This window comes from Phoxinus phoxinus, assembly GCF_949152265.1.
Source record: "Phoxinus phoxinus genome assembly, chromosome: 6".
Taxonomy (NCBI): domain Eukaryota; kingdom Metazoa; phylum Chordata; class Actinopteri; order Cypriniformes; family Leuciscidae; genus Phoxinus; species Phoxinus phoxinus.
The window spans coordinates 9,137,550-9,151,735 of NC_136881.1; the positions used below are offsets into that span (position 1 = coordinate 9,137,550).

The 14,186-nt window shown below is 38.2% G+C and overlaps 1 protein-coding gene across 1 annotated transcript; it reads right to left on the minus strand.

Annotated features, from left to right (window-relative positions):
- Positions 1-7,857: 7,857 nt before the first annotated feature.
- On the minus strand, positions 7,858-13,403 carry LOC307000278 (carbohydrate sulfotransferase 12-like). The gene is made up of 2 exons (XM_079615719.1): positions 13,375-13,403; positions 7,858-9,326 (listed from the first exon to the last, which is right to left on the minus strand). The coding sequence occupies exon 2, from the start codon at positions 9,274-9,276 to the stop codon at positions 8,215-8,217; it is 1,062 nt and encodes a 353-aa protein (XP_079471845.1). The 5' UTR covers positions 9,277-9,326; positions 13,375-13,403; the 3' UTR covers positions 7,858-8,214.
- Positions 13,404-14,186: the final 783 nt, after the last annotated feature.

Sequence of the window (14,186 nt, forward strand, 5' to 3'; positions counted from 1 at the left end):
TTGTTCAATTCCCTATTTATTCTCCTCGTGTCGTCTGTCTTGTGCCAGATCATTGTGTTCGCTTCCTGCTACGCCTCGATCCAGCATGTTGATATTGTGCAAACGTGTCTGGTTCAGACCTGCTTGGAGGCTCCAGTGCAGTTTATATTCCCTGTTTGTTTTTTCTTTTGTGCTTCTTTCTGTAAATATCTCCAGGCCTTCTCTCTGCTGCCGGCCGGATCTAAGCTCTTTCATCCCGTCTTCCCGCTCCAGTCGTTTGCCCTCATCAGCATGCGTCCGAATCCGATTTCTCCCCTCCCCCTTCAAAGTCAACAAAGTCGTTGTAAGTGAGACTTATTTGACATGGTTTCAGAAGTTGTGGAGTAATAGAAATGGTGAAATTCGCTCCACCCACGAACTTCACCTTTGATAGACCTCAAGAATGGGCCGCATGGCGACAGCGCTTCACGAGGAACAGAATAGCCACGAAGCTCACAGAGGAGGATGGCGAGTACCCTTATATATGCCATGGGACCAGAGGCAGAAAACATATTCAGCTCATTCATGTTTGAGAGAGACGAGCATTAAAAAGACTTTGACACTGTGCTGAACAAGTTCAATGACTATTTCATCCCGAAAAAGAACATCATCCACGAGAGGGCGTGCTTATACCAACGCATACAAAGGCCAGAGGAAAAGGCAGAGATGTTCATCCGTGCACTCTACGAATTAGCAGAGAGTTGTGACTTTGGTGCCCAGAAAACAAGAGAACATCCGAGATAAGCTTGTGGTTGGCATCAAAGATAATGAGCTTTCAAGAAAGTTGCAGCTGATGACAGACCTTACCTTAGACATGGCGGTGCTGATGGTGAGGCAGGCGGAGGACATCGCCCAGCAGGTGAGCCAACAGGAGGAAGGTGCACCAAGCAGTTACACGCAGACGACCTGAAAGGAGGGGAAGATGGGATGAAAAGAAGCCAGCGAGAGAAAAAAATTATAGAATGCCAGTGGCGGCAGGTGCGGAAAGTGTGGAAAAACGAAACATCACTATAAGGAAAAATGTCCTGCAGCAGAAACTGAGTGTCGAAAATGTAAAAAGAAAGGACTTGGTTTGTGAAACTGAACGTGCAAGGCTCGTGAATACATTTTTTAATTGATACCGGAGCTGATGTGACCGTTATGAATGAAGAGACTTAACTCGCTTGGAAGTAAAGTGAAATTGAGTCAGACACATGCGAGATATGACAGCCCAGGTGGAAGGATAAACTGTTTGGGACAATTTGAAATGACCACGGAGTACAAAGATAAAAAGTTCAAGTTCACAATTCACGTCATGGAGGGCAACACCGTGAACAATTTGCTAAGCAGAGAACAAGCAGTAGAGATGGGCTTAGTGAAAAGAATCGAGCAAGTCAGCGCAGCATTCGGTGAACAGGGAACAATGAGAACCGAACCTGTTAAAATAAATCTTAAAGAGAATGTAGAGCCATACACAGCCCACACCGCGTGAAGAATGCCTTTACCATTACTCCTGAAAGTTAAGGCCGAACTCCAACGAATGGAGGGGAACGGAGTCATTGAAAAGAAAACGCAACCAACAGACTGGTGCGCGCTGATGGTACCAGTAATGAAACCTAATGGAAAAGTGCGCATCTGCGTTGACTTGAAAAAACAAAACAAAAACGTAAAAAGGGAATGGTACATCCTACCCACGACTGATGAAGTTCTTGCCAAACTAGCCAGGTCCAAAATATTCTCTTCGTTGGATGCTGCAAGCGGTTTTTGGCAAATTCCCCTACATAGTGAGAGCAGTCTTGTCACTACATTCATAATGCCGTTTGCTAGATATTGTTTTACAGTTTTTTTCGATTGCTAAACGACAGTGAGCACAACTGGAGCTACATGTGCAAAACTCTAACTACAGTCTGCACAGCAGCAGTTCATGTGGACCAAACTCTAGTTCGTTTTGCAATGCTTGAACACAGTTTTCAAAACTCTACACACTTATCCCATGACTTTAACCACAACCTGCACAACACTGTGGATTTACAGCACTTTGTTCAAATGCTAACACACTGCTGTCAAAACTGTGAACCACACATTCAAAACAGAATAGATTTCAGCCTTGTGCCTTTCAAACATTGCTGATAGCAATTTCAGCTGAAACAGGTGAGATTTACATCCTTACAGTAAATGAGAACATTACAGGAATTTATTTTGTATTGCAATTATAGAATATTTACACAGAAATATATTACAGTAAGTTTGACTGTAAAATATATTTTTATTATATAATATACAACATGACCCAAAGGCTGGCCCCAACAGGAGGAAGAGGAAAAATATTTTCAGATGCACAGGAAAATGCTATTGTTGACATGGTTGTTGCCAACAATGCAATAAAACTGCGGGAGATTCAAGATAGAGTGCTGGCTGATAATGATATATTTGAAAATTTTAATTCTGTCAGCACAACAACTATTGCCGAGTCCTACAGAAACACCAAGTTACAATGAAACAGGTATACTGTACCGTTCGAGAGAAACAGTGAACGGGTAAAAGAGCAAAGATACCAATATGTCCAGGTAAGACATCTTACCTGGACATATTCAGGTTTACGGTACAGTAAAAACAAACAATACCTCAATTGTAAAACCTCAAATACAATTTTAGTATGTCTACTAAAAGTTCACTTTTAATACTAGCCATTACATTGTAATTATTTGTGAAATTTACTAGCAATTTCTGAATGGAATATTTTGCAAAGTAAATCCTAAATCACATTTTTATCACACTGGGAGTGATATGGTTTTCATGAAAGCGTTTGAATAAAATGTATTTGAGGATTTCGTATCTTTTTTGTCAGGCCTACTTCGGATCCTGCAGCAGGTTTTGGTAACAGAAAATTATGACTTATTTTTATAATACATATGCAGAGTATAATATCAGTTGGACTGAACATGTGTCAACACGTCTGTTTATTGAATAGTTTATTTATTTTCAGGGAATACTGAATATGACAAATACTGCTCCCAAAAGAAAGAAGCACTGGAGCTGCTTCTGCACTGTCATCGCTGACGGCTATTCTAGATCCTCAAAAGAGATTAATGCTAAATATTATTGACTCTGGAATTAATCAAGTTGAGAATTCTGGGGAAAAACACAAAAAAGGACTTTATGTTGAATTCTGAATTTACAATCTACTACCACAAAATATGATTCATCACAAGCACTACAATGTGAACATATAGCACGAAAGCTCTATCTTTCCGGCAGTCAGACTGCATTCTTTTTAAAATATTTTTTAGGTAACACTTTAGAATAATGGTCCGTCATTAATAGGTATACACGTCTGTTTATTGAATAGTTTATTTATTTTCAGGGAATGTATAAGAAAAAGCAGTAATTGCATTTAATTATTACACTATGGTGTGAAATACTGTAAGCCTGTTGAAGTAAAAGGTAAAGAAAAAGAACACAAATATGTATCATTCCTATTTTAAAAATCATCAAATAGCCTTTAGGCTGTCACGGGTGGTTGCAGGAAGACAGGACAAGATGAAGGAATCTTTTCAACACGAAGGTTTAATGATGATCAAAATATAGGACAGCAAAACAGGCAGCAACCCACACACCAGAGATTGGACAAAGACTGACTGAACTTAAATGCAAACACAGATATCAATGAGTAACTAAACACAGGTGATACAGATAACAATGGTTGACTAAACACAGATGAGCTGAACTGATGATGACAGTGAAGATGGCACGTGACGTGATGAAAAATAAAAAATGATCGCATGCGTTAACGCGTTAACGCGTTAACGTTGACAGCAAAAAAAAAAAAAAAAAGTTACATTTACATTGAATTTAAATATGATCGAGACATGTTCTTGATAGGTTTCATGGGATTCTGCATAATTTTTCTTGTTTCTATTTGCATGAGGTCAATCATTCAGAAGTGTGTTTGTCATATCCAAATAATCTGAAGTCTGCTTCATAAAGATTGTACAGCTTTCTCCTGTCAAATACTGAAATGTTTGCAAACCAGTCTCGCAAACACAGTCATTCAGGTTTGAAAGGAATGACAGAGTAAATTATGATATTTTGGGTGTAACGAGTTTATAGGCAAACTGATGAAGACAAACACAAATAAAGTGCCAAAGAAAGCAAGCAAGCGCGCACACACACACACACACACACTTTGCACTTCACACACACGCGCTCCTCAAGGCTTGAACTTTCTTCACCTGCGGTCGCACAACACCCTGGCCAATGGCATAGCCCAGGTATTCAGTCTCTTGTTTAGCTACAGCACACTTGGTGGGGTTGACAGTTAGGCCGGCATTCTGAGGACGCTGCAAGACTTCTCTGAGATGCTGGACATGTTCCTCCCAGGTGTTACTGTAAATGACAATATCGTCAAGAAATGCAGCAGCAAAAGGTAAACACGTAACACTTGGTCTATTAAACTCTGAAACATCGCCACGGCCCCATGAAGGCCAAAAGGTAACACTTTAAAATGGAAAAGGCCCCTAGGTGTTCGGAATGCAGTCAAGGGCCGCGAGGATTGAGTCAGTGAAATTTGCCAATAGCCTTTAGAAAGGTCCATTGCTGTCAGATATTTGGATTGGCCCAAATGATAAATTAGGTCACTTATGCGAGGGGTAGGGTAGGAATCAAACTGCGATACTGAGTTCAGATATCGGAAATCAATACAGAACCTTATACTCCCGTCCTTCTTTGGCACAAGGACTATAGGGTGACACCACTCACTATTCGAAGGCTCAATAATGCCCAAGCGGAGCATAAAGTCTACCTCATCCTGCAAGGTCACCTGGAATCTTTCAGGTATCCTATAGCTATGGCGTTTCACGACAGCATCAGGTTTCAGTACTACACCACGCTCAATAAAGTTGGTAAACCCCGAATTTTCAGAAAATATCGAAGTGAAGAGAACTTGTACCTGTGACCGCTGGGAATCTGTTAGATGATCTAACCCAATATCCCAAGGAACTGGCAGTGGCAGATACTGCTTATCGGATTCTTCCTCTTCAATACTGCAAATCATCAGGGACTGTGACTTTTCAGGACGGGGAATCCACTCCTTCTACAGGTTAACGTGCAAGACCCGACTAGATCTATCTTGATCCGGCATACTGATTTCATAAGTCGTAGGACCCAGACGGTTCTGGATCTCGTAAGGACCCTGCCATTTTTCTAGCAGTTTACTCTCTTGGCTGGGCAACATGACAAGTACCTATTTACCGACCTCTAGATCTCTTTCTCGAGCCAGGGGGTCATACCAGATCTTCTACTTTTTCCTGGCTTCCGCCAAATGATTCTGAGGCAAACCAGGCATCTTCTGCAAACGTTCCCTCATTTGCAGAACATAGGAGACAACACTGGTGGGCCCTTTCTTTTCAGAACTCCCTTCCCACATCTCCTGGAGCAGAGCCAAGAGGCCCCTGACATCACGGCCATACAACAGCTCGAAAGGAGAAAAGCCTGTGAAAGCCTGAGGGACTTCCCGATAAGCGAATAGAAGATAGGGCAACCATTGATCCCAGTCATGACCAGTCTCACTGACAAACTTCCTTAACATCTGCTTCAAAGTCTGGTTAAATCGCTCAGTCAGCCCTCCTGATAAGAGCCCACTCAACTAGAGGAGTGGCATCCTCTAGAGCCTTGCTAGCAGGGGTTTCTCTTCAAGGGGTCTGTGATGCCGCTGGCTGGGCCTCCCCACACACCTTCATAAAACATTACAGTCTGGATCTGCCCTCTACACCAGGTTCACAAGTTCTCACGTCTTGAGTGTGCCAGATCGCTTCACACCAGGGCGGGGTCTCTCAGTGTGGCGGCGTGGGTATTCGTTCCCCAAAGTGTCGAGTATCGACGCAGCGGGAGTTCCCTTACGAAAAGGAACGTCTCGGGTAACCCTCGTTCCCTGAGTAGGGAGTCCCTCGGCCACACTTTCCGCGCTCCTGAGAACGACTTGCTTCGACCCTTCAAAAGCTGACGCGGCTATGTTCCGTTGTCCTTTTATAGCTTCCGGATCACCGTCACATGCAACGTCACGAGTGACGAAAGACACAGCACCAATCAAGTAGTAGTGGAGTAGTTCCACTACAGACTTCAGATGCGTCATGCCGAGGGCATTCCCCAAAGTGTTGAGTATCGACGCAACGTCTCGTTCCCTACTCAGGGAACGAGGGTTACGACAGTAACCCGAGACGTTCCTTGTGTTTAAATCGTATGTGTTAAACTACTATAAACGTTTTAACTGTTGAAGGTGTAAATGAGTTAGACAGTATAGTATAGTTGTGATTTTGCAGTAAAAACATGTTTTATTATGTATAGCTAGCTAACAGGGGAGCTCCTGTAAGCACACGTAACGGTACGTCTCTAATGTGGATTTACATAACCATATACATCTTAAACACGCTTATTTAAAATGTCTATTTACATCTGAAAGGAAAATATTGTATAAGTATTGCAGATGAGCACATCACAACATGAAAAAGACATCTGAGTGATGTATGTGTGCTATTATGTAGGATAATTCACTGTTGTCAACATTAGACAAATGTGCTAAATAAACGTAAGGTAAACAAATGTAAGGTAAATAAACAAATCTATAAAGTAACTAAACATGTTATTTATTTTATTTGTCCCTTACTGTTGATAAATTGAGGAACATTTAAGTTGGATAAAAAGTGAGTTAACACATCAGCTACAACCTCAGCATGTAAATGTAGGCTAGTATTGAGCACATAAATCACATAAATCACATAAAACACTATCTGTGTAGCAGCTGAGGCTTAGCCTGACAGTTAGCCAGTTAGCCTGGACCAGGCTAGTTTCCCAGCATAAGTTGCCAGGGTAACTTTGAACTATTTTAAGTTTGCTTTATGAAACAGAATCCACCGACAATAAGTCTGACTAACCAAAATAAGCCTGGCTTGTATTCTAATCTTGTTTTATGGGACAACCCTCTGGTCTGATTATGTCTGTTTCTAGGTAGGTTTTCCATCTGTTAATTGGTTCAGTTGAATCAGTTCTCTCCCTGTTTGTCACTATGGTTTCTAATTGAGATTCAGTTCAGGTGTGTCTCGTTAATTAGTCTCATTAGTTTCTCCGTTTGCTGTCTATTTAAAGGTGCTGTATGTAACTTTTTCACTATAAAGCATATGTTTGCATATTGAGGAAACATGCTAAGTTCACATATTCGTTTCTCTGAAAAACACTTCTACAGCCAGTTATTTTTACATTGAAATGTGTTTCCAGGCTGGAAGGTTTGTTATTGTTTTGGTCTGTGATACTGTATGTTGCCAGTTTGATAATTTTCATTGTCCATTGCACTCTTTCCTGTTGCGTGTGCTCAAACTGGCAACCTGTGTGAGCGCTGTCGAGTCTGAGGAGCAGGTGGCGGGAGAAACGTCGATCTCCGATATTTTTAATTCGACTACAGTACCTATTTCGACCACTAGTTGTCATTCTTACATACTGCACCTTGTGTTTCTTTCACTTCTTGGCCAGTTCTATGTTGTTTTAAGTTGGTTGTTCTGTTATTCCTGTTCTTGAGTGATGTGAGTTTGCTTCTAAAATAAGACTGCTGCACCTATATCCTGCTTCCTCTCTTCTGCAATCAACCGTGACAGTAATAAAACCAGTTGGATCCAACATGTGTCAACGCACCTTCTTAATATTTTTATTTAATTTTATATATCAACTTGAACATTGAACATTAAAAAAGCTTTAATTACAATAATTAAACAATGAACTGTGAAATACATCACGTATGTATCATTCATATTTTAAAAATCATCACTATGACAGTTTTTAACAGTTGGTAAGGTAAAAAAAAATGGGAAAAAATAACCTAGATTATCATAAAACAGGAGTCTGAATTTAACAAAGAATAAAAATAGATTCCATCAGGCCTCAAAGATGTTTAGGTATGTAACCAAAATACTTTTGTAGCCCTGGATGATGAAACATACAACGTTTTTTTAGCAAAACATTGACAATGCAAACTCAAACTGCCCTTTTGTCAGCTTCATTTTGATTTTTTGAAAATATTGTGCCCACTTTAAGGGATAGTTTAGTTTAATTTAAATAAGACCTAGACATGTTCTTGACAGGTTTCATTTAGGATTCAGACTAATTTATCTTGTTTCTATTTGCATGAAGTATAAGTAATGTAAAATTAGAAAGAACAAAGAGTGATACTTGTCACTCATTCAGAAGTGTCTCAGGTTTCTTGTATTCAAATAATTTAAAGTCTGCTTCATAAAGATTGTACAGCTTTCTCCTGTCAGATATGGAAATGCTTGCAAACCAGTCTCGCTCCCAGTTTACAGCTGTCCTATTCTCGTACCCAGGGGGAAAGTGAATATATTTATCCAGACCAAGAATCCTCAACAAATGTTCTGTATCCTCATCAACAGTTTCCAGCTTCCCAACAAAATCATAGTCAATTTGGCACGGATGGCAGAGTCTGTTCATCTGCTGCCAGTGTTCATTGAATGGATCCTTCTTCTCAGTCTGTGGATCTAACAGGTACTGAATAAAGTGAGTAAAGGACAGTCTGATACCTGCGGCGAAGGCCTCTTGAGCAGAGGCAGGGGGGGATGAAATATTAGCATAACGCTGAAGCATTGGTGAACCAATATACTTATAGTAATTCTCATTTGGTGTAACAAACTTATCCCGGAAAGCAGAAATAAGTCGTACAAAAGGATCCCGTACAAAAAGGAACTTAGTATAATTCTTTAGTTTGTGATGCATCAATTGATGTGAGAAACGACCAAAGCGCCTCCAAAGCTTGTTAAACGTCTTATGTACTGTATGATTATGGATTACCTCAACCGGTATGTCAAGAGGATCCAGATATGGAGCTCCATTAGGTGCCTTCAGGTTCTGGCTGAGCACAATCATGACTCGTTTCCAGTTGGTACACGCTACCTTCGGTACAAAACAGTAAATAACACCATGATGATCATCCACAATGAGATGGTTCAGGGCGTTGTTCGGAATCTGGTCAAATGTCTTAAATTTCCCCGGGAAGTTGAAGCTGCTATTGGCTGAGCAAAGATCTCTTATAATACGTCTACGATGTGCTTGACGCAGTTTGAGGTGTGTGAAATCTTGTGATGAAGCCATGTGTGGGTAAAAAGTCCCATGTCTCAAATCATTCCAGAAAATGATGAAGAATGGAACAAATACTGCTCCCAAAAAAAAGAAGCACTGGAGCTGCCTCTGCACTGTCATATTGGCTGGACGCCTATTCCACATCCTCAAAAGAGATTGAATGGTATATTGACTCTGGAATTAAGTTGAGAATTCTGGGGGAAAACACAAACAAAGGACTTTGATGAATTCTGAATTTACAATCTACTACCACAAAATATAATTCATCATATCTAAACTCACACTACAATGTGAACATATAGCACGAAAGCTCTATCTTTCTGGCAGACTACAATCTTTTTTATATATTTTTTTGGTAACATGTCAGAATAATGGTCCGTCATTAACAGGTAATTAGGAAGTAATGAAGGACAAATGAGTGAGTAGAACATTACAGTTTTTTACAATTGCTATGACAGTTTTTTCAATACATTTAACAAGTTTCCTAAACTCTTAACACGGTTAGCACAACATCAGTCTTTGTAGGCTATACAATTAACACATTTCTTGTTGCTTTGACACAAAATGCATACAGTTAACACAAATTTAAAATGCTTGAACTTCTTTTACACTCAAGCTCAACAAATACCAAAACAATGTAATTTTACTGCCAAATTTACAAATGCTTTCACACTGTATGTCAGAACAGATAACATCATGTTCTAAACATAACTTATAGGCTAAAGTCAAAGTGAACAGCTGTGCATATTGTGAATTGAAACACAAATATATGCCCTGTATTGTATTCCATTGCTACTGAGAAACAGCTTATTGAAGTTTTGCACATATATAAATTACAGCTGATTCCCATCCAGAAGCACACTCGGGTGTTGAGGTTCTTTCAATCGCATGATCAAATGTTCTAAAAGAGGACTCTAGGCTGATCTTGTGTGGAAAAGGAACAATATGGAGCAACTCAAAGAGAGAAAGAAAGAAAGAAAGAAAGAAAGAAAGAAAGAAAGAAAGAAAGAAAGAAAGAAAGAAAGAAAGAAAGAAAGAAAGAAAGAAAGAAAGAAAGAAAGAAAGAAAGAAAGAAAGAAAGAAAGAAAGAAAGAAAGAAAGAAGCCTACACGAGGGAGAGGAAGACGAGTACCAGGACAAGGGAGAGGAGTGGGGCAAGGACCAGGACAAGGGAGAGGTATATCTTGCAGTAATGTCCTTTTGCAAATAAAGTCTTTACTGCAGGAATTCTGTTTTTCATAAACTGTACAGAAAGCTACTCTGAGATGGTCATTCATTTTTTGTATTGAATTTCTGCAACAAAATGCATGTATTTACTAAACCCAACAAAACAAAAAATGTAGATAGGCTTCAAAAGAAACTACAGTGCGAAACACAATCTATGATCAATACAATAAACTGTCTATTGTATAAGGGCAGACCTGACACATAACATAATGCAGTTTCTGTAAATTCAGCTGATGTTACTGTTCTTTTTGTCATTGTGTTATGATTGACTAAATGTTCCTGTTGGAAGAGAACATGTGTTAGTGTTTTGAATAATTATTTGATTTTGAAACATGTTTGCAGTGTTTTGTTAGACATGTGTATTGTGTTAGTGTATTATTGTATTTTGAAAATTAGTTTTGGAGTTTAGTTTACAATGTGTGATTTTGAGCATGAAATTAACCGTTTTGCCAATTGTGTGTTTTAGGTGTGTTGGTGCGTTAAGAGTTTAGCAAAAATGTTAAATGTATTGAAAAAACTGTCATAGCAATCGTAAAAAACTGTAACACTTCAGCTGCCACTATTAACAATGAGTAACACTTTCTATGAAGTCCATGATTATAATGAATTATAGCTCCATTTATACTTAATCCTCAGGTGCTCTTCGGTCATTTTTGAATTTGTTTTGAATTGTTAAAAATCACAGCTTCATCGGAATTTTACGAAACTTGGTGACTTTTATGGCATTTGGTATGTGAACACAAAAAACAATTGAGGGCATGATTCGAGCAGGCTAAGTGGTCGTAAAAAAAAAAAAAAGTCACACTTTTGCTCTTCGGTCAAAAATTACAGACCATAGTAAATGAATGGGAAATATCGACAAAAGAACAAAAAATTATTTATATATATATATATATATATATATATATATATATATATATATATATATTTATATATATATATAATATATTATTATAATTCATAAAATTATTAATTATAATAATACTTTATAAATAATAATAAGCTGTGATTAGGGGTGCGGTATGACCAAAATTCTGTTTCACGGTATGACTAATTTTATTTCACGGTAACACGATATAGTTATTTATATATGTAGTTCTTCTCGAAAAATCTACAAAAAGGGCTTTGTATAATAAATAAACCCAAATACTTTAGAAATGAAAAGTAGGCTGCTATATGATTTCTTTGGTAAACTATTTGTGCAAGTGCACGCCATCAGCGTTCTCACAGGTTCACGTTTTAAAGTTTTAAAGCCACTTTGGAACAATCTACATTGTTAAAAGCGCTATATAAATAAAGATGACTTGACTTAAACTATTTTGATAGCTAAATATAGTAAACAAAACACACTCATCAACTTTTAGATGAACTGCCCCCAACTGATTGATATTAAATACAACTCTGTGCAATTCAACTTTAAATAAAGTGTTGCTGAATACATTTTTTTATCTCATCTTACTGCTATAAGCAATGTAATATAAGCGTATAAGGAGATCTGTCTCTGGAACTATTTTAAATTTGATCATTTATAAATAAGTGTATAATGAACTATGAAAAAGCAAATACATGACTTAAGTAATTATTAAAATATATATACAGTACGTATATATGCAACTATAACTGTTATTATAATGCAGTATTGGTCTTAATGAGTCTTTATAAATATATTTATAGACTTATTATAAGTATAAATGGGGCTATGGACTTCATAGAAAGTGTTACCCTAATGTGGAAACAAGAATAACAAATTTAGGAACGAGATAGCCTATTTCCTTATTAGGTCACCAATAATTACTGAATGAGAATGGCATTATTAAGAATTAAGAACTAATAACTAACATGACAATTTATAAAGAATTGCTTATTAATTTCTAATCACAACATATCTGAGATGTAGGGATGGGCAAATGAAGCCTCGTGAAACACTGAGTGTTCACTCAGTGTTTCTGGAAAAGTTTCGAAGAATCAAGATTCAAAAACAACATCTTGTGGCAGGTCAAATTTATCATGTTTATGAGCAGCGGAGTGCGCAGCGCCGTTGTTTTATCCATTAAGCACAAATAAAAGCCTGATAACGCGAAATGTTCAGTTTTCTGATAATATAATTCACATATTAAAGTGTGGCAATAAATTAAATGTAACAATTATATTAATACTACTTATAAAAATACCAACAGAGTTGCTTGATGCAAGTAAATGTTGGTCTAATTATTTTATGGTTTATGTTTTAGAATATATGATCATGTAACATAGGCTATAGGCTTATTTTAAAAAATATTTTAAAAACTGTAGAGTAGTGGTCTGGGTTCAAACATTCTGACACGCTTCGTTTTTCGTTGATCACGTGCTCTGAAAACAATACGCACTATGAGGCGCGCAATAGCTTCATGAGAAAGTAGCCTACTTGATACGCGCTTTGAAGCTTCAGTGTCAAATGTAACATCATACTGAGATGTGAGCAATGTCTTTTCTTTTCTTTTACTCTGAATATAGTTTTCACTTCAAAATAATAGTTCGAATCACTAAGTTCTTGAAGATTGACTATGGTAACACTAGTGATGCATGACTATGTAAAAAAGATAATTGATTAGGCTACGTCTCATACGTTTTGAGCCAACGTAGACTTTGAATGAATGCAGCCTTTATACACAGAATTAACTATAGGCACGAGTGATTTAAAAAAAAAAAAAACAGAAAATGTTTCAGTAATTATTTAACATTTTACAAACACAATAAAAAAAAAAAATCAAAGAACATAATTTAAATCCACCATGTTAATTGTCATTGTAGCAATTATCATATTTGAGTCTGACATTCACCAAAACAAAATAGTTATGAATAATTGCCATGAGATAACGCGCTACTATCCATTCAAAGTAAGATTCGGAGAAGACACATTTTTTATTTTATAGGCTATCAGTAAAATATTAATACAAGCCTAAATTACCGCATACACAACATACGTTTTAGCTTGTTCTGGGTTCAACCCAAACGAAAAATCAGGAGCCTACTCACCTTCAATAGGAGACTATCTCCTCATCCTGGTGATGTTCGAATGTCCTTCTTTCTCCGCAAAAGGAGGATCTTAGTGTCGAGTTTCAATTTGGTTTCTCAAAACCAAATAGCTCCCAGGCCCCAGCTAACACAAATACGTAACTGTTACGTAACTGCAACGTAATATGGTGACCAAACTTTCGTCGTGGCGACGTATAGCCTAGTTACGTCGTGGCAACCGGAAAAGTTAAATTAACTCAACCCCTGGGCGGCGTTCCAGTCCAAAATGTTCATGCCCATCACCTGCTAACTTCCCTCCGTCTTTTGTTGCTTACGTTGCACAAGTGCCTTCTACTGGCGGAAACTGCAATGGGCTGAATTGGAACGTCCTAAGCCCTTGATCACTCGGAATCAGCTATGGAGTTGATTTATTAGGGCCCAAGCCTTGAAAAGGCGAAGGCCCTATTGTTTTCCTTCGGATTATTCTTCTTTATTATTATTAGGGCCCAAGCCTTGAAAAGGCGAAGGCCCTATTGTTTTCCTTCGGATTATTATTATTATTATTATTATTATTTTTCTTACGACTATTCGGGCACTTTTGGGTCTCTTAACATACTCAAAAACTCTTGAAACTTTGCACATGGGTCAGAACCCGCGGCCATTAGAGCCGGACTGAAGCTGGTACCCGGGCGTGGCAGGGGGGCTCGACAGCGCCCCCTGGAACGGGGTCCGAAAACTTGGTCCATAAATCAAACACGCTTGCATGAAATAATATGAAACTCGGTACACTTATAGATCTCATCGGTATATCCTTCGTGCTCTGACTTTTTACC

Bases quoted from the DNA above. Each gene is read 5' to 3' on its own strand.
- LOC307000278 (XM_079615719.1), bottom strand. From the start codon at position 9,276: ATGTGGAATAGGCGTCCAGCCAATATGACAGTGCAGAGGCAGCTCCAG.